Consider the following 25,995-nt stretch of genomic DNA (forward strand, 5'->3'; position numbering starts at 1 on the left):
ACAGAGTTCTGAGGGCTAGAAATTCAAGATCAAGATGCCAGTAGGTTCAGTTTCTTCTGGGGCCTCTCTCCTTGGCTTGCAGATGGTCACCTTGCTGTGTTCCCTCATGGTCAGCCCTTGGCTCACGTGTGTTTTGTCCTAATCTCTTCCTAGAAGGGCACCAATCCAATTGGATCAGGACCCACCCTAATGACCTCATTTTAACTTAATTACATCTTTAAAGACCCTATCTTGAAAACTAGCAACTCAAAGATACTCTTTGTTTCATTAAGTTAGAAGATTAAACAAAAACTCCTGTGGGAGGAAGAAGAAAAAACAATGAAAGAATAGGCAAGTTAGATAAGATTAGAGTATTATATATGTATGCCAAGGATTATTTTAATATGTGAAATATATTGAACCAATTTTTATCTGTATAATAGAACACAATCACCTGTGTTCTACGTAAATTTTTCCAGATATGTTCTGTAAACTTTGTTGTACATAACATCAATTTTTAAATTGAACTTCCTGAACTAATTCCTCTGATAATTAGGAGCGACTATAATCAGGGAAATTTAGATAGTCATATTTGCCCAAAATACTGGATCTCTCCCTCTCTCACACTCACATGCTCCCACTCACAAAATCATGAGGTAAAATACCATGTGCATTTGGGCTTTTGTATGTGAGAGGCTTTAACCTAAAGCTTTCTTCCGTTTTTGTCTATTGTAATTTCTGGGTGACCTTGCTGATGGAACATCTATTTCTTCATCTTCTCTGTGATAATCTGGTAGTTCTATCACTTGGCTCCACTGTTATACCATTTTACATTTCCTCTATCATTACATCTCATTGCTTCGCTATTGTCATCTCAGTTCCTTAATCCTGTAGGGATGTCACTTGCCTGTTTCCTTTTAACTCACTTTTTAATCCTTTCTTTAATCTATGGCTAGCTGCCTATCTTCACTGTCAGCTGTACTCTAGACTGTAGCTTCCAATGTATTAAACGCTTCAAAGTTGCTAAGTCTTTTTGATCTGATACAAATAAAAAATATTATATTTTTCTTAGTTTGGGGCTTAAATGTTTTTTTTATTACACATATAGAATCCCTAGAGAAATTTTATTATTAATCCCTTTTTTAATAACTTTGGGTATATAGATGATAATCTAAAACATTTTTTGATGATTTAAAAATGAAAGTTCTACTGTAGTACAAAAATGAAACTTCTCATAACCTGAGGAGCTCAGGTTCAAATACAGCAGACAAAACTTTGAAGCAATGAGGAGCAATATATGGGTCAATCAGAAATTCTGCACGTTGTTTAAGTAACTATTATAAAATGGTGTTTGTTAGAAATAAATACATGGTAGAGAATTTATAATCTAAGAACATGAGATAGGATTATTTAACAAATGAGGTTGGACAATGGGTTAATTTGGAAACAGAACAATCAATGTGTAGTTTTTTGGATGATTGGAAGTAGGAAAGAGGCAACGAGTTGTATCAGATTTTCTTAACAGTTCTTTTTCAAAGGACACATTCCATCCACCTGTGGGTTTTGGTGAGTTCCTCTGGGTGGTGTGGTACCCACCGTGCTGCTGCATCACCACCCAAGTGATGGGCATACTATGGGGCAGGAAGAGCATTGGAAACCACAGGGAGTTTTATTTCATGCCATGGACTTATTGAGTGACGACTGGATTAATAAGTTTATTGTAAAAAAGTATATTTAAATATAGTTAAGTGTTTAACTGATTCCGTAAGGTCAAAATCCTCCTAAAATAGGATAAATGTAATTTAATTACTTTATTTAAGTTTCTCTCTTCAAGTTGGCAGCAAATCTGAGATTTATATAACACTTTGCCTCCAGTGCTATTTTGAGTAACACAACATCAGTGTGACCAAATGTCAACTCATTCCACCTCTGTGTTATTAACTATATTTGTAATCTACAACGTTCCTGAAAAGATTTAAACTTTTTCTTGAAATCCTTTCCTTTTTAAAAAGAAAACAACATTTAGTAGATAGCATCAAAGCTCTAAAGGACATATTCTGAAAAGGTTTGAAAGTTGAAGGGCGCAGGAGCGTTTCAGTTCAGCTGTATTAGCAGTTCTTCACATTGCTAAGTATCATAAAGCCCCAATCACTACTGCACTATTAAGTAACTGAGTATTTTTATATGTCCTGACTCACCATTCTCTTCTGTTTGTAGAATTCTAATTCTTATTGTAATTGTAGGTTCTGATTAGTTTAACATGACAAGATAGTAACAAATTATTATTTAAATAGACTTTTCAATTTGTTTTTTCACATGTCCAAATTAGAGTTAACTTACAATATTTACAATATCTAGGTGTGCAACATATTGGCGTAGTTCTGTTTTCTGTGTATTTTCAGGTAACTGTTGAACAGAATAGACCCTTGGGTAATCTAAATAAGCGTGAAGCTCGGGAAAGTGTTTTGACTCTACTTCATTTATTCCTCACAGCAAATTTGTTTTGTATGTGATCTACCAATTCTTTGCCTATTAGGTTATACTATTTTTGAATAACAAGTATAACCAGAAAACCAGCATGGTCTGGGCTGAGTAGTATAGAAAAATAGAGACATGACTTTTGCAGTCCACACTAATAGTTGGTCCCATATTTGATGGACAGAAATAGGATACAAAAAGCACTGAGGTTATTACCATTGTCACATTTCTGAACTTTTAGGAAAGCACACTCCACATGGACAAGATCTTGTTTTAGAGGTTGACTAGATGACAACACAGGAAGCACCCCTTTCAGGACAAATACAAATTTATTTTTAGTATTTCTAAGTTGATTGAAAGGTACCATTTCCAATAACAACATTTTGAAATATCCTTCAAGCCTGACTCATTTTACCATTTCCTCTGACTCTTTTTTACTGTCTCTTCACATTCAATAATGAAATTTTAAACAAAGAACATCATGAATCAAATATAAATGCTCAATATAGATTTAAGCTAAATCAAGCTTGGGCACTAGGATAAGATTTCTCTTTAGTAGCTACTCTTTAAAGAATTATATCCATCATGCATGCCTTCTATTTCCTTGACTTTCTAAACTAATCAAAACCTTCAATTACAATAAGATTATAATTTTACAAACAGAAATGTCCTCAGCATTTCTGAGACTAAAGGAGGTATTTGGTATTTATCAGTGAAAGTCGGAGCACATAATATTGGATTTTAAAAAATGTTTAAGAAATAAACTGAAAATTGCTTAATTAAAATAAAGCATTCAATGTGCAAGAATTTTAAACTGTTGATTTTGCATTTGTAGGGCAGTTTTTTCATGTGAAGACCTAACGTGGATACATTTTTCTGGCAACTTCTGTGGTCATGAGTAGTTGGGATGGGGTGCGCTCACTTGATTTTGTTGAATGCAGATACCTCTGGCAAGTATTGAAACTGAAATTGATAATTTCCTGAAAGGTAGCATTTATCTCTCTTCCTTAATATGTCACAAGGCCCAAATTTTTCTACATGAGCTTCTCTGGGGATAACAGTTATAAATGCTTAATGGGGTGTATGTCTGAGTATAAAAGAGAAAAATATGCTGATTAATGAGACTCAAAAAGAAAGGTAGTGGTTGAAATAGGAATGTGGAAATAGCAGGGTGAGGTACAACTAAGAGCATGTGGTTTATTTGAGGCTGAGTTGAAAACTGTAAGAACTGGTGTCCATAATACTGACAGGACTTGGACAGCTATATTGAGTCATTCTGTGTGACCAGAAACTATGAATTCAAAACTAGTCTCACTTGTCATTCTAGGGGCTAAACGTACATAGTTTTGACACATTGGAGAAAAAAAAATTCTAAATGAATATTACACAGGTAGTAAGGCTTAATTATTCCCCAAAGTTGTTCCCTTCCTACCTTTGAATTATTGAAAAACACAAGTAGGATTTATACAAATAAAATTATTTGACATTAGATTTTGTGTAAATATAGTTTTATAAAAAATAATTATAATAAAGTACATGTGGTTTAAGAAGGTTATAAAGTTTAAGAACAGCACAGTTAAGGGAATGATGGCTTTTTATTTTTATAAATTACATCTAAAATAAAACTTGCCATTTTAATTATCTTAAAGTACACTAGTCAGTGGCATATAGCACTCATCCCTACCATCTAGTTCCAAGACATTTTAACCACCCCAAATAGAAATCCCGTACACATTAAGCAGTCACTTCATTTTCCCCACCCGACACCAGCCTCTGACAACCACTAATCTGCTTGCCATCTCCATAAATTTTGCTATTCTTGATATTTCATATAAGTAAAGTCATATAATATGTAGCTTATTGTGTCTGACTTCTTTCACTTAACCGTGTTTCCCCGAAAATAAAGCTGGGTCTTATGTTAATTTTTGCTCCAAATGATTCATTAGGGCTTATGTTCAGGGGATGTCATCCTGAAAAATCAGGCTAGGGCTTGTTTTCTGGTTAGGTCTTATTTTCTGGGAAACATGGTAGCATGTTTTTTGATGTTTGTTCATGTTGTAGCATGTACTCCGTTCTTTTTTATGGTTTAATAATATTCAATTTTATGGATTTAACACTCTTTATTTCCATTTCATTGGTCCATATATCTAGCCTATGTCAGTGCCACACTGTTTTGATTACTATAGCTTTGCAGTAAGTTCTGAAATCAGAAAGTGTGAGTCATCCAATTTTATTTCTTTTTTTCTTTTTCTTTCTTTTCCAAGATTGTTATGGCCATTCATGCTCTCCTGTAATTCCATGTGAATTTTAGGGTCAGCTTTTCCTTTTTCTGCCAAAAAAAAAGGAGTTTTGATAGGATGCATTATGGCATTCTTCATAAGGAAAATCCTGGGAAATGAAGGCAGTTACCATCTCATTTTTGAAAAGAGTTTACCATCTCGTTTCTCTCTTGGGTAGGTGTTTTTGTTCACTGATATTAGTTGTAATCGGTTGATTTACCAAAGAATAGTTATTACTTAGTAACCAAGATTTTGAAATGTTAGTACTCATTATTTTAACAGTAATATAGCAAATTTTTCAATATAATCCTTTAATATGAAATAAAACACAATAAAATTGCAAAAAATGTGCAATTATGATTTATCAAAAACTGAACAAGTAGCTGAAAGAATAGGAGTCCAGAATGAAGCCTACACATATACACTTATCTGATTTCCTGCAAAGATGTTAGTGCAATGCAGTGACATACAAAAAAGAGCCTTTTAAAGTTACATAACATAAATTGACAGTGCATTATATAGAGAGAAAATAAAAAGTGAAGCATATATTTATACTGTATGCATTCTGGAGATACTATTCCTGCATGAAGGTCTGAGGAAGTATGATGCAGTTAAATTTATGCTGTCATGAAACTGTCACTTTGGGTCTGTTCTGGAATATTTGCAGAGTTAATGATTTAGAATTTGTTTAGATACAGAGGCCATTTCTTATACCCAACAGGCATATATACCACAATAATATATGTTAGAAATTGTATAGAACAGGTGAGTTTGATTATAGCCTTTTTTGAATATCTTTCCAGCTACATATCAGTGAGGTCCTTGAAGGGGAAGAGGAGGAAATGGGTTACAAGAACAATTGATAGTCCTCTAAGAAATGCTTTCAATGGAATATCCTACCTCATCACCATGTGAATAAAGAAGGAAAGCAGAGAGCAGGGATATAGAAATTACTTTACCAACACCACAGGAATGCTGGTAACATATAGATTTCCTGCCCTACATAGCACACAAATTTTAAGTCAATAAACTTTAATTTAAAAAGTTTATGAATGATTTAAGGATTTTTTAAAAATAGATTTTCCTAGTTTTATACTTCTCAATCTATCTTTCTATTGTCCACCCCTTCCCAGACAATCTCCACCATGAAATTGGAATACCGCATTCTGTATATCTCCTTATGTACTGTGGCCCCATGTAGGGCAACAAACCAAATAAAGCTAAAATTTTTCTCCCCCAAGAACCAACTTTTCCACCTTTAGGGGCTATTTCTGTCCTTTTTGAAATCATACCTCAATACTGCTTTCAGTTACTCCGATTCAGTAGTTTCGAGATGTGACCTAAAACTATGCATTTTTTAAAAAACACTCCAGGAGATTCTGATGCAAATACCCGCTGAAGATATTATGAGAAAAAGTGCTAGGATTTTACAAACTCAGAAAATTACCAATGAACGCCTCTCTTGGAACAACAGAACTAGTAGGGGCCAAGTTATCAATTCATGGTAGATCTTATCCCAGTATTTGCCATTGAGAATTTGGCCCCTACTGCTGCGTATACCACAGTATCCCTGAGAACACACAATTTATTCTCAATAAATACATATGTAGCCAAATTCAGCAGACCCGAACCTTGGTTTAGTGGGGTAATCTGAGAGGAGAGGGTCCAGTCTTTGCAGATGGTAAGGCTTCAGGCCAGAACACATCCTGAGCTGGGGGGGGGGGGGGGGGGGGGAAATCAAGCCAGTGCCATTTTCTTCTGAAACAATAATAGAAACATCAATGTGAAGTCTACACTTTTAAAAGACCGGTTATTCATTGTAACTTTTTATTTAGAAATAAAATCAAACTTACAGAAAAGTTGGGAAAACAATACAAAGAACTCCCATATACCTTTCAACCAGGTTTACCAATTGCTAACATTTTTGTGTATATTATTCCCTTTTTCCTCTCTCTAGAAAATGCCTTTTGCACGGCTTGTAACTAGGACAAAATTTAGAACCCATGACTATGTTTTCTTTTATTCTTTTCTCTCTTGATGTTAAATGTAAAATCTTTATGACTACAGACCCACTATCATCATGGGAATTATAGGAGATTGCTACACAATCAAATGGTCACACTGGTTCCTATGATGCCAAAGCATTTATTATCATCAAGTTGCTGTCAGTAATGTGCTATCTGCCATCAACACAGGTAGACCATGGTGATATCGAGAGACTTAAAATAAATGCTGATGACCAGGTGGATCATTGGGTTTGGTTATTGTTGGTGATGGTGGGGGACATTCAGTGGGGACAACTGCCTGTTCCAGTAAAGCTACTTAGCACAATTTTGTGATGTATTTTAGTCGTTTTTACCCCAATAGCTGAAATTTAGAGACTGAATGTTTCTTTTTAAATATCAAATCATCCGATGGAGCTCTGTGGCAGCTTGATGATGAAGCCACAAATATACAGTACATGCTGAATCAGTTCCAAGCAGTAACACTATAAAAGGAAACCTAGGCTTCATTATTCTGTTTGGTCCCCAGATGGCAGTTTTTCCTTCGGCTGTTTCCTTGCAGATTTTATTGTAACAGAAAGACTCCGAGTAGTGGTGCCCTTTCACTTGACTGGCGGTGATTTGAAGCATGTTGTTATAAGGTTGCTAGGAACCCATATCTTTTCGGACAAAGTGTTTTAACCTAAATTTGGGCAATTTCCCACAAAGCTAGTAATTCTGAGGACATTCAAATGGATTTTGATTCCTGTTGTTTTATAGTTGAGGGGTGACCTTCAACTGTCTTGTGACGTGAGAGGTCAAATGTCCTACTGCTTTTGTTGGTGAAGAACATAGTCCTTGGAGTCATACTGTGCACACTTCAGTTCTAGATGCACCGACCTACTGTGTGGCTTAAGACATTACATAATCGATCAGAGCCTGTGTCCTTATCAGTAAAACAGTGACCATTATAGTATCTACATTGTAGAGTTGAGATAAAGTAATTATTATATTTAAAGTACTGAGAGCTGTGTCAGACCCTAAGTACATAAAGTTCTCAGTGTGTGTTAGTTTTATAAAAACATGCCCCCTTCTTTTTCAAAATTCTTTGTTATAAATGAATTATGCAAATTGTGTTTTCTCCATAATATCTTTATAACTAGGTTCCTTACCATATCTGGTTTTTAACCCTTAGCAGAGGCATAGAATTTAGCTCACTCTGCAATTTATATACTGTGTTTCCATGAAAATAAGACCTAGCCAGACAATCAGCTCTAATGCATCTTTTTGAGCAAAAACTAATATAGAACCCGGTCTTATTGTACTATAATTTAAGACCAGGTCTAATATAATACAATATAAGATCAGTTCTATATAATATAATATAATATAATATAATATAATATAATATAATATAATATAATATAATACCGAGTCTTATATTAATTTTTGCTCCAAAAGACGCATTAGAGCTGATTGTCCGACTAGGTGTCGTTTTCGGGGAAACACGGTATGTGAAGAGCATGGTTTGTTTTTGTTATTAATAGTTGATTTTATCTTAATGTTGGGTCACCTCCCATAGCATCCAGGGGCAAACCAGTCAATAGCCAGTCAATAGTTCTGATTCAGTTCTATATGATTATGTGAACAGCCATTTCAGAAAATAGTTCTTTCTAAGGAAAAAAAAAATGCTCAAATTGTCCCCATCCCTTTTCTCTGTAGGCTAACGTCTAGTCAAATGAAGGGAGGGCTGGGGCTTATTCATCTCTGTCACTGTGGTAAGGACGTTCTTGGGTGTAGTGTCTTTATTATCCCTGGACATTCTTGGACAATGTTCCTCATCCATCTGGAGGCCACACCCTGTGATATCCTGGAGCTGACCCTACAGCCCCTGGGAGCCAATTGTCCAAATTTCAGGAATTAGTGAGTTGATTGTGAAATTGTTAAAATGAATCCTATACTACAAACTAAAGCATATAAACTTACAACTAAGTGGATGTTATTATAAACAAAAGTAACAAATACTGAAAGCTCATCAATTCCTAATTAGTTTACTACCCTTTTCTCTCATTTGTGTTCTTGAAGTTATTTACATCTATTGTGTGTGTATGGTGGAAATGTTACATAATTGTGAGGTATGTCATGTCTGTTCCTGACTATGGGTTCAGTGACATCACATTGGTAGCTTGAAATCAAGCATGGTGGGAGAATTATACCACAGAAATTGTAACTGCTACAAATCAGAACTGGATTTATTGTCTTACTGATTGTTTAGAATTGATGAAAGGATGGAGTAAATATTAATGATGCAGTCTATATTTAAAAATGTGTCATTGCCACTCTGGTGTGAACAGCACAAATGTGATGAAATATGATTACATTATCAAAAACTATTATCTGATTCAGCAAAGATGTCACTCAGGTCATTGATAAATGAGTAATGTTCTGACATACTTCATTGTTTCACTTTAATCTTACTCAGGAGTCAGGGAACTTTTTCTATAAAGAGCCGGATAGTAAATATTTTAAACTTTAGGGGCCACAAAAAGTCTGTGTTGCACATTCTTCTTGGATTCTGTTTTGTCTTTTTATTTATTTATTTATTTATTTTTCCTTACATACCCTTTAAAAATGTAAAATTCGTTCTTAGTTCAAAGGCTGTACAGAAACAGGCTAGGGCTAGACTTGGCCTGCTTCCCATAGTTTCCCGACCCCTGGTTCTTAAGTATTAATGTCAATGAAAATATCAACCAATACATCAAGGTCACATTTATTAATCTTAACCATAGATTGTGTGTGGATACAAGGGTTCAGTAAAAGTCATCAAAAGCATTCTGTGACAATAATTGGCTATATGGAATTTATAATAATGAGTATTGTATATTCAATTATTATTTGTAAATTGTGGGCTACACCACCTTTATATCAGTAAAATGTGTAATGAATTCATAAACACTTACCTATCCATCCATCTGTCCATCACTCCATCCATCCGTCCATCCATGTGCTCATCTACCCATCCATCCATCTTGACATCTCGATTTGTCCTTGAGCATTCCCAGTACACGTCTGTGGCCCATCCTGCTCCCGTGGAGATTACCCATTCATGTTTTACATCTTGTAAACTGGTTTCTGTGGACTTGGTGGCTCAGCCTTATGTTGGCTGTCGGTGCTGCCTTAGTCCCCTCTGCAATATGCCTCTGATTCCATTAAGTCCCAGGCTGATTAATCCATTCCTTTTTAAAAAAATTAGTTTTACTGAGGTGACAATGGTTAGTAAACTTACATAGGTTTCAAGTGTACAATTCTGTAATACATCAACTATATATCACATTGTGTGTTTACCACTAAGAAAGCATAGGTACTAAACTTACGGATGTTGGGTTCACAGAGGATTTTGTGAATTTGACCTCAAAGACAAGGGAAGTAAAAGCTAAAATAAATGAATGGGGCTATATCAAATGAAAAAGCTTCTGCACAGCAAAAGAAACCATCAACAGAACAGAGTCCCTTCTTAATCTCAGCACAACGCCATGCACCCTCACTGCAGCCACCGCCCCGTGGGTGATCCTGAACCTCCATGCAGAATTTAAATGGAAAGTAGGAGCAAGATACCCCATCGCCTCTGTGGTGACTTCTGTTATTGTCTTACCTCAGACCACTGGAACAAATCCACCGTAGACTGGGGATCTAAAACAAACATTTATATCTCATAGTTCTGGGGGTTTGGAATTCCAAGAGCGAGGCTCCAGCAGATTTGGCTCCTGGTGATGACCAGCTTCCTGGTTTACAGGTGGATGTCCTCTCATTCTGTCCTCACAGGGCCCAGAGAGGAAGCTCTGGACGCTCCATCTCCTTTTAAGGGCACTAATGGCCTCCATCTTCATGACCTCCCTCATTGCCTCCTAATTATCTCCCAAAGGCTCCTCTTCCTAATATCATCACACTGGGGATTAGGCTTCAACATATGAATTTTTGTGGGATGCAAACATTCAGTCCACATAGCACTTATCTAATGAATCTTTTCCTCCTTCGCTTAAAATGTTGTGGTCCTCCTGGTTGGCAACAAAATGACTTCCAAATCCTGCAGTGTGGTGAACATCATTCTCCGCAGTGCATTGCTCCAAGCCATTCCCCAATTTCCCCTCCTAAGGGACTGTTCACTGCGCGCTGCTCATCACTCTTCTGTTGCCCTATACGTTGTCCTTTCACTCCCTTTTCCTGCATGGTAAATTGCTCACTCATCCTTCAAGTGAATATTGCTAAATATGCATTGCTTATATTCTATACTTAAATTCAACATTTAATAATCAGAGGGTTGAGAAAATTTAGAATAAACCTTGAATATGGATTTTATGACACATTATTATGAGGTTTTATGACACAACAATTATACTAATGGAAATCATTTAGTGATCTTTACCAAGTGCTAGGAGACATGATAAGCATGCTACATATTTTGCCTCATTTAATTCTTGTAATACCCCTATGACGTGAGTCCAACGATTGTTCATTCGTTTACTGACAGAAACCCGAGGCATGGAGAAGTTTATCAGCTTTTCCAGTGGGGACAGGCCTTCTATTTAATTAAATCTGTCTAACCTCAAGACCAGTGTATGACTGATTCCTATTATGTGTAATTCACCACACATGTGCGTAGTTGATTGTATGTAAAAATATGATGGCGTTTTACGAATGTTTTAACTAATACAATATAATCTGCCTCACGCTATATTTGTAGTGAGATCACACTTGTACAAATGCTTTGCTATAAAGACTATAAAGTGTTGATATTAGTTAATTCAAGATGAATAGTTTCATTTGCTAAACAAATACATGTTAGGATAAGAGTGCTATATATCTTCAAAGGAAACCATTGATACACATATTTAATGAACTTTCTGTTGTCTTGAATAGATTTCTTAAAATTAAAGGTAAAAAGCATGTGAGGGAACAAGAAGTGTATTCATTTATTATATGTATAGAGAGATGTGGAGAAATAGAGCGAGAAAGAGCATGTACATACCATGCAACAGGGTGTTTTTTGAGAAACAGTGAAAAGAAAGGCAAGGATCTTACTGTGTGTTAAAAGCCATTGAGTTGGATCCAACTCCTGGGATGATATAAATGAATGATGTCCACCACGTCCTGTCCTCACCAGCCCAGCTCAGCTCCTGGAGACTCACGTCCATGGTTTCTTTTATGGACTCAATCCATCTCATATTTGGTCTTCCTCTTTTCCTGCTGTCTTCTATTTTCCCAGCATTATTCAGTTTTCCAAAGAACCCTGCCTTCTTATGATGTGCCCTCAGGAGGACAGCTTCAATTTTGTCATTTTTGCCTCCAGTGATGTTTCAGGCTTATTTTTGCTCGAGGACCCACTTGTTCATCTTTCTGGTGGTCCAGGGTATCCATAGAACTCTCTAGCATTTTAAAGGAAAAAGACATCTATTAGCCTTCTTTACTGTCCAACTTTCACATCTGTACATAATAATTGGGACTATGAAGATGTGGATTATCTTAACCTTGGTCTCTAATGACACATCTTTGTTCTTGGTGATCTTTCCTAATTCTTCCATTGCTGCCCTTCTAAATCTCAGCCTTCTCTTGATTTCTTGGCTGCAGTGTCCATTTGAACTCATGACTGAAGCAAGTTGGACAAAATCTTTAACAATTTCAGTGTCTTCAATGTCTACCTTAAAGTTTCATATTGCTTCTGACTTTTGTCTTCTTGATGTTCAGATGCAGTCCTGCTTTCTGCTTTCATTTTCATTAGAAGCTGTTTCAAATCATTGCTGCTTTTTGCCCGTAAGATGGTGTCATCAGTATCTGTTAAATTATTGATATTTCTTCCAAGGCCTTAACTTCCAAGGACCTTATCTTCCTGAATTTTTCTCCTAATGGCAGAGAAGGAAGAGACCCAAGTCAGCAAGTGGATGTACCACGTGATGTCAGGTTATAGTTGATCCTACAAGAGAAATTTTTGTAACACAAATTACCAACATTAGGAGAATTCAGGTTATGAAAAGAAATTCTTAATTGAAGGAACAATATTTTCAAAGGAAAGTCATTTAGTAAATGAGTATATGTGGACATGCTTCTATTTAGAAACTGCTTTCTGGGGGAGAGCTGGAGTGAACAGTTGTAAGATCACAGAGTCCAACCAAGTATTGCCATTGGTCAGGTAGAATGGGAATGTGTTTGGCTTCCCTGGGGGGAGAGATTTGGACAAAGGGCACTCTGGTTTTAGGACAGGCAGTATGGAGAGCACACGGGTCTGGGTGTGGGCTGTCTTTCCTCTCACCACATTACCCCCACGTCGGAGGGGCTGATCTGCCTCCCTCTTCACACCTATTGCACACATTGTCGAAGAGATGGCCTTCCCTGAGAGGAAACTGTGCAGGATGAATGGTGTCTGCCAAGACCCATGACACCTTCTGTGATATGCAATTAGAGTTCGGGAAGATGGTAACAGACTAGATATTGGGACACATGAAAGATTTAGTGTGCCACTGAGAAACGGTACATTCAGGTACTATTCCAATGACAGAAAAATATAAAGGAAAGACAATATGCTCAGAGAAGTATGAGTTTGAATCTAAGCCATTTTGTGCGGTTCTGTGTCATAATGGAATAAAAGAATGACTGTTGCTTTAGTCATATTTTTGTGGAAAATGCATTAACGGCTTTTCATTAAAATTATACTGCTATTAGCCATGGAAACCATTATAGCTCTTCGGGGAATTGATGAGCCTCTGTATAAGGCTAGTCTCACAGCCACTGTAAGAGGCAGAGAATGTAATACTATTAATCTCCTAATGCCTGTGGCATTCCGTGTACCTACCGTGTTTCCCCGAAAATAAGACCTAGGTGGACAATCAGCTCTAATGTATCTTTTGGAGCAAAAATTAATGTAAGATCCGGTCTCATATTATATTTTATTACATGACATTACATGACATTACATGACATTACATTATACCTAGTCTTATAGTAAAATAAGACCAGGTCTTATATTAATTTTTGCCCCAAAAGATGCATTAGAGCTGATGGTCTGGCTAAGTCTTTTTTTCAGGGAAACACGGTACTAATTAACCTTTGCTGTTCAAATGGAAACATAGGTCACCTTCCAACTGTGTATTTATTCTGAAAATTGGAGTATGTTTTCATCTATTTGATGTTAGTAATTTAGATGTAAAAGGCTTTTTCCCATAGTGCTTTTTGAGAATTGGTGTAAGCACTGCCAAGGGGTAATGACATGAATAGAAGTTTAATGCTCCAAATGTCAACTTTTATTGTTGTAAGCCAATGGGTCCTAATGAGTTTAAAAAACTAAAAATTAAGGAAACTAATACCTATATGAACCTAGTGAACTAATTTCTTTAAATTTATTTTTTGTTCTATAAAGGATATATAAACTAGGCACTTTGAAACAATAAACTGTAAAAATTTGTTCCCCGTTTTGAATAATTTGCACGGCTGTAATAGGTGATTACATTGACAAATCATGGGATAAGTTTCAGTGTGAAGAGAAATGCTGCCAATTGTAAATATAAGAAATAAGGTCAAATGGCAATTAAGGTGTCTTCTTTGGCTTTCGTGGTTGTTTGCATTTTAGATATTAGTGAAATGCTACATTTAGTTCAGGGTGTGGAAGAGAGATGTGCTCTAACTCTTTTCTCTTTCATTCTTTCAGCACTGCGACTCCTGAAGGAGGGAGCAGATCCCCACACTCCCGTTTCCTCAGGAGGGTCCTTGCTCCATCTGGTAAGAATTGTAACGACCAGTGCAAGTGTGGTTACACCAAGGAAAAGGAGAATCGCTTATGAGCTCAAAACTCAGTAGCAAAATGTACACTTGACAAACGATCAGCAACATGATGTGTTTCAAATTAACACGTGTGGATCGTAATAAATTAGTGTTTTTTAATTATTTTCATTACAGTTTGTAAATAATCTTCAGCAAATGGAGTTAGAGTCTCTGCCCTAAAGAAGATGCTTTTGAAAATGAATAGTATTCAACAAATAAGCAAGAGGGTATTGTATCAATTACAGAGTATTAGGTAATCAGTCTCTCTTACATTTATAAGTTGTCTTTATTGCTTCAGTGAACTTTATTATTATGCTCCGCTTGTGGCCCCGCTCATATAAATGTCAATAAAACTTATCTACATTCATTAAGAATCAAAATGAGAAGATTAAAGTGATAAGGTAGATGAGAAACACTTCACTAACTCTCGATCCAACGCAGATATATTTTGTTTTTATACTGTTAGCCGTAGGTTGCGAGGTAAAGATGAAGAGAAAGATGGGAACTGAAATAGATATAAGAAAAAGGTAGTGAGTTCTGGAGATTATGAGCTCAGTGCTGGGTCTCCTTTTCCTGGAGTTACTGAGTAAATAAAAACAAATGAAAAATTGCAGGTTGCCAGAGAGACAAAATTACAGGGTTTCAAAATGACTTAGATACTGAAAAAGGCAATTTAGTTATCGACAATGTCACATGTGAGTAGGTGGCTATGCAGTTCGCCCTACCTTTTAGGCCTTCCACATTAGGAAGCCTGTGCTTTATCAGCACCGAAGCTCTAATTATATAGTCTTAGATCAGTGCGTTTGAGAAAAAGGCGGCATTTGTGTCTGTGGGGCATCCAGAATCAGCTGTAGATATTGTTATGATTTCCCAGAGTTTCATTTATTTAACTCAATTATTATTCATTGAGTGCCTGACTCTTAAGTGTAGATTTCTGTAGGACAGTTCTCTTAAGAAGTGTCACAATAATATTTTATGTTGGAGATGAACAATTCCCACTTTATTACAGATAGATACTTGAGAAACATAGGCTTTTTAAAAAAGTTTTAGTATTTTTTGGCAGCTAAAATGTTTAGTTTTATCTTTTTTTAAAATAAATTTTCAACAGATACCTCTAAATTTGTCTGTTTACCTACGCTTCATTAAGTAATTCATGTATCAAACCTAAGGCAGGTGTCAGGTACTGTTAGAGACAAAGAGGAAATACTGACAACAAGTAAAAGTATCAGTACCCAAGAGTTTAGTCTCATGAGGATAATACAGATGGAAACTCAGATTAAACTTTTTTTTTAATTAAAATTTATTGGGGTGACAATGGTTAGTAAAATTACATAGGTTTCAAGTGTATAATTCTGTATTACATCATCTATATATCACATTGTTTTCTCACTACCCAGAGTCAGTTCTCTTTCTATCATCATGTATTTGTCCCCCTTTACCCTCTTCTACTATCCCTCCTATCCCCTCACTCTTTTTAAAAAGTATGATATTTATGGAGTTGAAAACAGAATCACATAAGCTTTGCTAAAATGCTACCTAGGGTTTTATTTCATGGCCTTTAATAAATGAGCTATTGAGGAGGAGGAGCTTCTGTTGCTAATAAAACCCTGTTGAATGGAGAGTGAAATGCAAATTCTTTTAATTTGGTCCTCTGACAGCAGCAGACCATAGTGAAGCTTAAGTGAAATACACTAGAAATAAGAAATATTCTTTCTTTTACCTGGTGAATTCTAGTTTTAACATAAAGACAGTGATTTAAGCAGTGGAATTCCATGCAGCTATTAAAAATATTGAGCTACATGGGTAAGGGCAACAAAAGCAAAAATAAATAAATGGGACTATATTAAACTAAGCAGTTTCCACACAGTAAAGGAAACCACTGAGAGAATGAAAAGACAACCTAGTTACTGGGAAAAGTTATTTGCAACTGATATATCCGATGAGGGGTTAATATAAAAAATACAGAGGTTGCCAAAAAATGTATACACATTTTAAGAAAGGAATAAAACTATTAAAATTATAATACTCAATATATACCAATAACAAAATAAGTGAATACAAGTCACGTTTGACTTCTGCAATTATAAGAGGTGCTCAAAATGGCTACCATCACAGTCTAGACACTTCTGATTATGGCGAACGTATGCTTGAGCAACATTGATCAAGGGGTCTATTTGTGTACCTTTTTTTTTGCATCCCCGGTATATAAGGGATTCATACAACTCAACATCAAAAATGCAAACAATCCAATTAAAAATGTGCAGAGGGTCTGAATAAACTTTTCTCCAAAGGAGACACACAGATGACCAATAGACATATGAAAAGGTGCTCAGTGTCACTAATCATCAAGGAAATGGCAAATTGAAACCACAGTGAGATATCACATCACACATCAGAATGTCTATCATCAAAAAGCAACAAATAATAAGTGTTGGTGAGAATGTGGAAAAAAAGAACGCATGGTACACTGTCGGTTAGGTTGTAAATTGATATAGCCACTGTGGAAAACAGTATGGCGATTTCTCAAACAATAGAACTGCCATATGACTCAGCAATTCCTCTTGAGTGTATTTATCTGAAGAAAGCAAAAACATTCATTTGAAAAGATATATGCACCCCTATATTCATTGCAGCATTATTTACAATAGCCCAGATATGGAAACAACCTAGGTGTCCATCAATAGAGAAATGGATAAAAGGATGTGTGTGTGTGTGTGTGTGTGTGTGTGTGTGTGTGTGTGTACACACACACACACAATGGAATGTTACTCAGCTAGAAAAAAGAATGAAATCTTACATTTGCGACAACATGAATGGCCCTAGAGGGTATTCTGCTAGGTGAAATAAGTCAGAGAAAGACAACGTATAATTTTTCTTATACGTGGAACCTAAAAACAAAACAAATGAATAAACAAAACAGAAACAGACCCATAGGTACAGAGAACAAACTGATAGTTACCAGAGAGGAGGGTGTGGGCGGATGGGTGAATAAGAAGTACAAGCTTCCAGTTATAAAATCAATAAACAATGGGGATGTAGTGTACAACATAGGGAATATGACAATAATATCATAATAACTACATGATGACAGGTGGTTACTAGACTGATTATGATCACACTGTAAGGTATATACGAGTGTCCAATCACTACATTGTATAATTGAAACTAATATTGTATGCCAACTATATTGTAATAAAAAGTTTAAAAAATATTCAGCTATGACAGATATGCAAATATGTCCAAGACATATTGATAAATATCAAAAGCAGCTAGAGAATAGTATATGTATAGTTCAATCAAATAGATTGATGGGGAAGGGATATATATATATATATATATATATGTCTATATACACACACACACACATATATGTATATATGTGTGTGTGTGTGTGTACATATGTGAGAGAGAGAGATACGTACGTACATACATACATACTTTTTCGTCAGCAGGGAAAGTCTTGAAGACTAGACACATTTTTAACAGTGGCTCAATTTGGGGGAAGTTGACAAGGTCTATGATTTTTACTCTTTTTTTTATACAATACTTTAAAATTTTAAATAATAAGCAATTGTGTTTCATATAATAAAAGAAGTTAACACAAAAATAGTTAGGACTTTTTTTTATTAGAAGCTTAAATTCTAAATGTTTTAGGTCACTTTCCTACTCTTACAAGAAAACCTGATGCACTTGGGCTTCCCTCTACATTTCTCTGAAGTCTCAGGAGCTGTAAGAAGTAGCTCTAACCAGCACCTTACTACAGGAGAGGTGGCTCAACAGCTTAATTTTTTTTTTTTTAATTGAGGAGTAAATAGTATATTTTGAAGAGAGGCAGAAAAGTAGGACACTAGAGAAAATGTCTAAATAAATATTTTACAAAAACCTTCTAGGTGTTGACAAAAATGGTCACTACGTGGAAGCTGTCCACACTTTGCCCTGCCCACCCACACCAGATCCTCTGGGCATCGACCATGTAACTCCAACCTCCTTTACTTTTCCAGAAGAGAAAGGGCAAAAGCTGCAAGGGTAAATTGGCCATAAAATTAATCATACCCTCTGTAAGGCTGTTTGTGGGGAATTTCTTGGGGGATGTGAAATTGGAGGTATCCATACAAGATGGTACAGCAAGAAGCAGGGAGGCAAATAGAGGCACAAAATGGGAGCAAAGGGATGATGTCAATGAGAGAAAGAGTAATGTATAGACTTGAGGAAATCTGGGAGACAGGTTGATTAAGAGGCTTGGCCATTCAGAGCTGGCTTCCTGGGCATGTGGTCCATGCAGTCATACAGGGCTTTGTGCTTAGAAGGGCCCATGCTTCGTTTCATGCTCTGATGTGATCGTTTTGAAATTCATTTTTTTTAATTGAGGAGTAAATAGTATATTTTGAAGAGAGGCAGAAAAGTAGGACACTAGAGAAAATGTCTAAATAAATATTTTACAAAAACCTTCTAGGTGTTGACAAAAATGATCACTACGTGGAAGCTGTCCACCCTTTGCCCTGCCCACCCACACCAGATCCTCTGGGCATCGGCCATGTAACTCCAACCTCCTTTACTTTTCCAGAAGAGAAAGGGAAAAAGCTGCAAGGGTAAATTGGCCATAAAATTAATCATACCCTCTGTAAGGCTGTTTGTGGGGAATTTCTTGGGGGATGTGAAATTGGAGGTATCCATACAAGATGGTACAACAAGAAGCAGGGAGGCAAATAGAGGCACAAAATGGGAGCAAAGGGATGATGTCAATGAGAGAAAGAGTAATGTATACACTTGAGGAAATCTGGGAGACAGGTTGATTAAGAGGCTTGGCCATTCAGAGCTGGCTTCCTGGGCATGTGGTCCATGCAGTCATACAGGGCTTTGTGCTTAGAAGGGCCCATGCTTCGTTTCATGCTCTGATGTGATCGTTTTGAAATTCATTTTTTTTTTTTTAATTTTATTGGGGACTATTGGGGAACAGTGTGTTTCTCCAGGGCCCATCAGCTCGAAGTCATTGTCCTTCAATCTACTTGTGGAGGGCACAGCTCAGCTCCAAGCCCAGTCGCCGTTTTCAGTCTTTAGTTGCAGGGGGCGCAGCCCACCATCCCATGTGGGAATTGAACCGGCACCTTTGTTGTTGAGAGCTCACGCTCTAACCAACTGAGCCATCCCGACACCCTTGAAATTCTTAATAATTTTTGAAAAAGAGACCCCACGCTTTCATTTTGTACTGGGTCCCACAAATTATGTCACTAGCCCTGATTGGCACTTTGAGAGGTAGAGGTTAGTGACTAGAGGAGCGGTGACACTTGGCTCCATGCTGTAGGTGGAGATTACGGTGGTCTCAGAGTTCTGTTGAGGGTGATAAAGTGGCAGTTCAGCCCTTTTTCTGGTGCTATAAAGTGCCACCAGACATTGGTTGAAGTGATGGAGAACAACCTGAATTGGGAGGAAAATATGCTAACTTGAAGAAAATTCTTTTTTAGGGAGACTTAGGTTTACTATCTAACAATAATATTGTAAGAATATGTAACAGGAATGTTCAGCCATCATAATGTTTTCAGACAAGTGTTATTAGAAGGTATTTATTGCTGTCAAATTATTATTCATAATCCTCTGAAATGTGAGTCTAAAAATAACATTACTTGAGAGGGGTGATAGCACTTCTAACACTGTATCTAATTAACTCTTTTTTTGGTAAAAGACAGTGAAAAACCAAACCGTGGGTATCTTTGAATTACAAATGTGGATTCCTGAGGTGCAGGTTGAGGATATCTTGACAGGCACAGAAGGAGGAGGTCATATCCTTGTTGATTATGCAGTGAGCTAGCAAAAAGATATGAGAGTACAGTAGAAATTACTTCCTTATGAATTTCCTAAAAAGAAGTGGATCCAGGCCCCAAATTCTAAAAGTTTATTCAGCTTTCATGCTCTAGTCCTCACCTTCTCAGTCATTGTATCCAAACTTGCAGGTACTGTGGATGAAGTCACAGTTCATACCATCAGGGCTGATAGTAGTGACTCTTTGTCACTGTTACACATGATGTGAAGCATCAGATAGGCAAAGAGGTTACTTCAAAACTGAAACGAATCCCTCATACTTTATTTGTTGACTTTGCCCCAAGGGCTTCGGTGCATCCCAATACCGATGCTTGCTCATATCTTTCTCCACATGGAACTTACACCACGATTGTGCATTGTAACTTATTGCATGTTCTTGAGACTATCTGGTAATGGAGAAAGAGATGAATATTCTTCAGTGACTACGTATTATGATTCTGAACCACAATTCATTTATCTCATGTTTTTTTGGTGAGTTCAAATCTTTTACCTAATTTTTCAAATTGGATTGTCTTCTAATTACTAATTTTAAAGGTAATTAAATTGTAATAAAAACATAAACATATTCACGTAGTCCTTGTTTCCATGCTATTCATCTATTTGATGTTAGTTTGTTTGAGTTTTTCCCACAGCTCACTGATGCTCTGTTCATTTATTTAAGTCATTTTTCTCTCTGTGTTTCATTTTGTATAATTGATATTACTGTCTTTAAGTTCAATAATCTTGTCTTCTGCAGTATCTAGTCCATCGTTAATCCTATCCAGTAGTATATTTTTCATCCCATCCTTTGTTTTTCTCATCTCTAGAAGTTAAATTTGAGCTTGTTTAATTATCTTTCCTATTTCTACTTACAGTGTTCAATAGTTCCCATCCTTTCCAAACATATGGAATATAGTTAAAATAACAGTTTTAGCACTCAGATTGGCTACTTCTAATAGTTATATCACTTCTGAGTTGGTTTCCTTTGATCACTTTTCTCCTCATTGTGGGTCCTACTTTCCTACCTTTTTATATATCTGGTAGTTTTTTCTCGGATACTAGACAGAGCAAAATTTGTCTTGTTGGGGACTGAATAGTTTTGTATTTCTGTAAATAATCTTGGGCTCTGTTTTGGGTCACTTAATTTATTTATAAATGGTTTGTTCCTTTCTGAACTTGAATTTAATATTTGTTTTAGGAGGAAACAGAGTAATGTTTAGGGCCAATATTTTCCCATCATAGAGGGAAAATACATCTGGTACACTACCATTGTCCCCTCAATTATGAGGTTTCATTCCAGCCTGGCTGGTGGAAACAGGCACTATTTCTGGTAATTTATGAGCTCTGAGTCCTCTTCCTTTTCAGGAAGTTCTTTCTCTGACCTTGGGTCGCTTCCTAGAACTGATCATGACTCAGCTGAATACTTGAGGGAGTATCTGCAGATCTTTGATGTTCTCCCTTTGGGGCGTTTTGCCCCCTCTGCTCCTCTGTTTTGTGCATTCCAGCCAACTTGGTCTCACTGGACTTCCTCATGAGTGGCCTTGGGTGGTTGGGGTTCTCTTCTCTGTGCTGTAGCTTAGGAACTCCCTCAAGGCAGTAGGATGGAGCAACAGCAACATTAGGGCTGCTGTGTTTCCTTCCCAGCTCTCAGAGGTCATCCTTTGTGTTTATTTAGTTGATTTAGGTAGGAAAGTAAATACAATTGCTGTTGCTCAAAAGTGGAAATCCTCTAATGAATTGCTTTTAATCCAGTGAATAGGTGGATACGTTGGTATGACAGTAGTTCTGGTGGTAGCATTGATTTGTACTTCTTTTTGAGAGGGAAGTCTGTTCTACGTACCCCAATATTATAAAAAGCATGTATCCTACAACCCAGACGTTTTACTGATAGGCATTTAACATACTAATGGGTCTTTTTTTTTTTTTTACTAATTTTATTAATATGTATTTGACATTAATGTAGCATATGATACAAATACGAAAAAGACTTATACAAGAGCTGAATAATTTTCAGGGCCCAGTGCAAAATGAACATGTGGGATTCTACAAAAGTTGTTAAAAATTCAAGAGGATGACAGCAGAGCATTAAACCAAGTGAGGATGCATCTAAGCACAACTGTATAGACCATGCACCTTGAAGCCAGCCCTGACTTATACAAATATTAGGTGGGTGCAAAAGTAATTGTGGTTTTTGCAATTATTTTTAACCTTTTAAACTGCAATTCCTTTTGCACCAACCTAATAATATTAATATAAGTTCTAGCTATAAATAGTAAATGAAAAATAAGAACAAAGTAAGTTCCTGAAGGTTTTGATTTAGCATATTATGAAACATCTATAAAATACAGTATTTGGAATCATTAAAACTTTTGTTAGAAGATTGTCTTACAAGATAATGCCTAGTTGTCTTATGGAAATAGAGTGAAGGCTACCTATGAGAATGTTGATTGATGAAGTTAGAAAGGCTGTGAAGGGTCTTGTCTGTCTTGGATTAAATAAAATGGTGAAATTTTATTCTTTTGGCAATGACAAACTGCATGTTTTACAGCAAAAGGACCATATGATCAAGTCTGTGTTTTACAAAGAGAATTCTGATAAATAAGCCAAGATTTTCTAATAATACTGTCTATAGATGAGGAGGACCCAAATAGTGAATTTTTTTTTCCCTTTTTATTAATATCTGCCCCTTTTTTCTTAATTTTCTTTCCACTGTCCATGGACTCAATTTCCCCTTAAGTTTTATATATGCTTCCTTGTGGGTTAATACTTAGGAAACGTGCATGCATTCTTTCCCAGATTAGCTCCACCTTTAAATTTCCAAACTTGACATTGAAGTTTTCTATCCATGGAAACTTGGAATAAACCTTATCATAGTTTGTTATAATATTATATTTCCTTTTTTTCTTTCTTTCAGTGTGCTCGGTATGATAATGCCTTCATTGCAGAGATCCTGATTGACAGAGGGGTCAATGTCAACCACCAGGATGAAGATTTTTGGACACCAATGCACATTGCCTGTGCATGTGACAACCCTGATATTGTCCTGCTCCTTGTGTTAGTAAGTAAAGCAATTTAGTTTAGTACCATTTGAAGATTTGATGGCATGTAAACGTCTACATAATTATCTAATAATATTTCACAACATGTAATACTTCACTTGAGAAAAAAATGTGTGAAATGTCATTACTTTTTTGCCTGCAATTGTAAGATAATTAGAGACTAGGATTGTGGATTGCATAGTTTATAAAACAAATTGTATAGATATTATGCCAGGCTCTACTCCTCTTGCTTTTTTCTTGGATATTATATGCCTTGATGCTTTGCAAATCAGTCCTAACTATAATGGTTTGATAATTGTTGTTGTTTATTTTTCAATTAATTCTCCTAATTTTTAGCCAACTAGGCATACAGTAATAAGAAGATAATGGCTTGTATTGAATCTCTGTTCTCAAGCTTATATCTACTAAAGAACTGTCTACATTTATTTATATGAAAATGAAAAATTTTAGTATAAAAATAATTGGAGTTGCTTTCAATTATAGCTTAGACCATAATATTGATCCTTATACATATGTTAATTCTTTTGTTAAAAAATAGTGCCAGTACTTTATACACACTCAATATATACTTGTTGAATACATAAATTAAAAAATGAGTGAAAGAATGGCAGGCCTACTTTTGGAAGTCAGCCTGAATTTAATATTGGTATTATTAACTAATTTCTATTAAAAAGTGTCTTATAGCCACATTGATTTTTTTGTTTACATGTTCTAGAATTCCTCATCCTACTCATTTTATACTTATATTTAGAAGTGCTTACTTCAGCACACAAATGGTCTCAGTGTCGATGATGTTGCTTTTCTTTACCAGACAGAATTGACAAATAGAAACTGGTTTTATTTCACGTATAAACATAGAGTTAAATCTATAATTGTCAAACTATTCATATTTTTATGGTTCTGCAGTGCCATTTCTCACACCATAGAATAGCCTGACCTCATATGGAAAATTATACATCTCCTACTTACTATTATTCAGTGAACTTCATATACTCGTTAACTATCTTCATTCATTTAACTAATAGTTATTGATCACCAACTATTTTTAATATAATTTCTTCCCTCAAGTAAGTTATAGTGTATTCATTCATTCAGCAAATATTTATAGACTGACTACAATGTTGTATGCTACACAGTGAACAAAAAAAGGCATTTTACATCATAGAGTAATGGTGAAAGCAAACAAAAGCAAGCGATGTAAGTGTACCATCAAGCAATTTCGTTAATGGATTAGCATGTCTGAGTAGGCTCATTGCCACAATGTTATAGGCAGCCCACCATCTATCCACAGAAATAATTTACTTTCAAATAAATGTTGATGAAATACATTGCCATAAAAATTATAATTAATATAGAAATATGTTCCTGCTAACAGCCTCAAAATTGAGATTTATCTTACTTACATGCCATTGTGTATTTAGTGCTTCATGTCCAATATACTTTTCATTTTCCAAAGCCTATTGGTGAGTAAGAGAGACTGTGCATATTCACACATTCAGTAAATATTTGAATGCCTTCTGTTCTGTATTAAGCGGGGTCAGCAGGAAACAAACGAAGCCAAAATCCCTGCCTGTTGTAGCTTACATTCTCCTGGGGAAAAACAGAAAACAAATATATAAGTGAATGAAATATACAGTATGTCAACTAAAAAAAAATTGTTGGAGGAAATAAGAAGAAAGGAATAGAGAGTACTAAAGGATTGCCTATTGGAGAAGTTGATTTGAGCCACAAGCCCCATGGAAATGTGGGTGCACTTCTGCCAGGCAGAGGGAACGGCAAGTGCACAGCTGTGTGGCAACCTCTTGTGCTTGAAGAACAGCAAGGAGACCAGTGCAGCTCAAGTGGAGCAGATGAGGTCAGAGCAGGACATGAACTCAGACAGGCAATGGAGCTAATCGAGGCTGTTGCAAGGATGTTAGTTAGCATGTACTTTTACATACCCCAGGTGATTAAGGGAGCCTTTGGAGGGTTTTGAGTTGGGAAGTGACATGATCTGACTTACATTTAAAAAGAGCACTTTGGATGCTCTGTTGAAAATAGATAAAAGGAAGGGAAGTACAGGGAACACTCATAGGAAGTTGTTGCCACTATCCAGGCTAGACATAGCACGAGAAGTGGCTGCCATCTGGATGTTTTGAACATCAGGTTGTCAGTATTTGGTGTGGGGTTGGATTTAGGGCTTGAAAGAAAGAATAAGAGTCAGGGATGACTTGTACTTTTTTGGCCCGAGAACATTGGATTGCAATTTGGGTTTGATGAAATGGAAAAGAATGTTTGAATGAAGATACATGGGGTTGGGTTTAAAAATGAATGAAAAATATATTTGAATCACATTCTTCAGGAAATCATTATCTATAAAAATTTGCATTGATTTTTGAGATAATGATTGTGAATTTTTGTTAAGTAGAGGTATGTGTGTGTTGTCGTCATATACTAAATAGCATTAGTATCTTGATATTTTACTTGAATCACAGACATTTTATATTTTGGAGTAGGTATAGCTACTGTGAGTTTTGTCAGTACTCTTCCAAATGATCTATACTACCATCAGATACTAATAATTAACTTTTATATAGCCTTCCCTATGTGTTGGGTACTTTTGTACATGCTTTG

At 36.0% G+C, this 25,995-nt stretch overlaps 1 protein-coding gene across 4 annotated transcripts in view; it reads left to right on the top strand.

Moving 5' to 3' along the window:
• The window catches only part of MYO16 (myosin XVI), a 542,975-nt gene that overhangs the window by 157,534 nt on the left and 359,446 nt on the right, over window positions 1-25,995 (top strand). For all 4 annotated transcript variants that reach the window (XM_074329517.1, XM_074329516.1, XM_019731063.2 and 1 more), the window contains 2 exons: window positions 14,415-14,485; window positions 23,238-23,381. In XM_074329517.1, the coding sequence (XP_074185618.1) occupies window positions 14,415-14,485; window positions 23,238-23,381 (215 nt within the window). The remainder of the gene's footprint in view (window positions 1-14,414; window positions 14,486-23,237; window positions 23,382-25,995) is intronic.

This window comes from Rhinolophus sinicus, linkage group LG04 (genome assembly GCF_036562045.2).
Source record: "Rhinolophus sinicus isolate RSC01 linkage group LG04, ASM3656204v1, whole genome shotgun sequence".
NCBI lineage: Eukaryota > Metazoa > Chordata > Mammalia > Chiroptera > Rhinolophidae > Rhinolophus > Rhinolophus sinicus.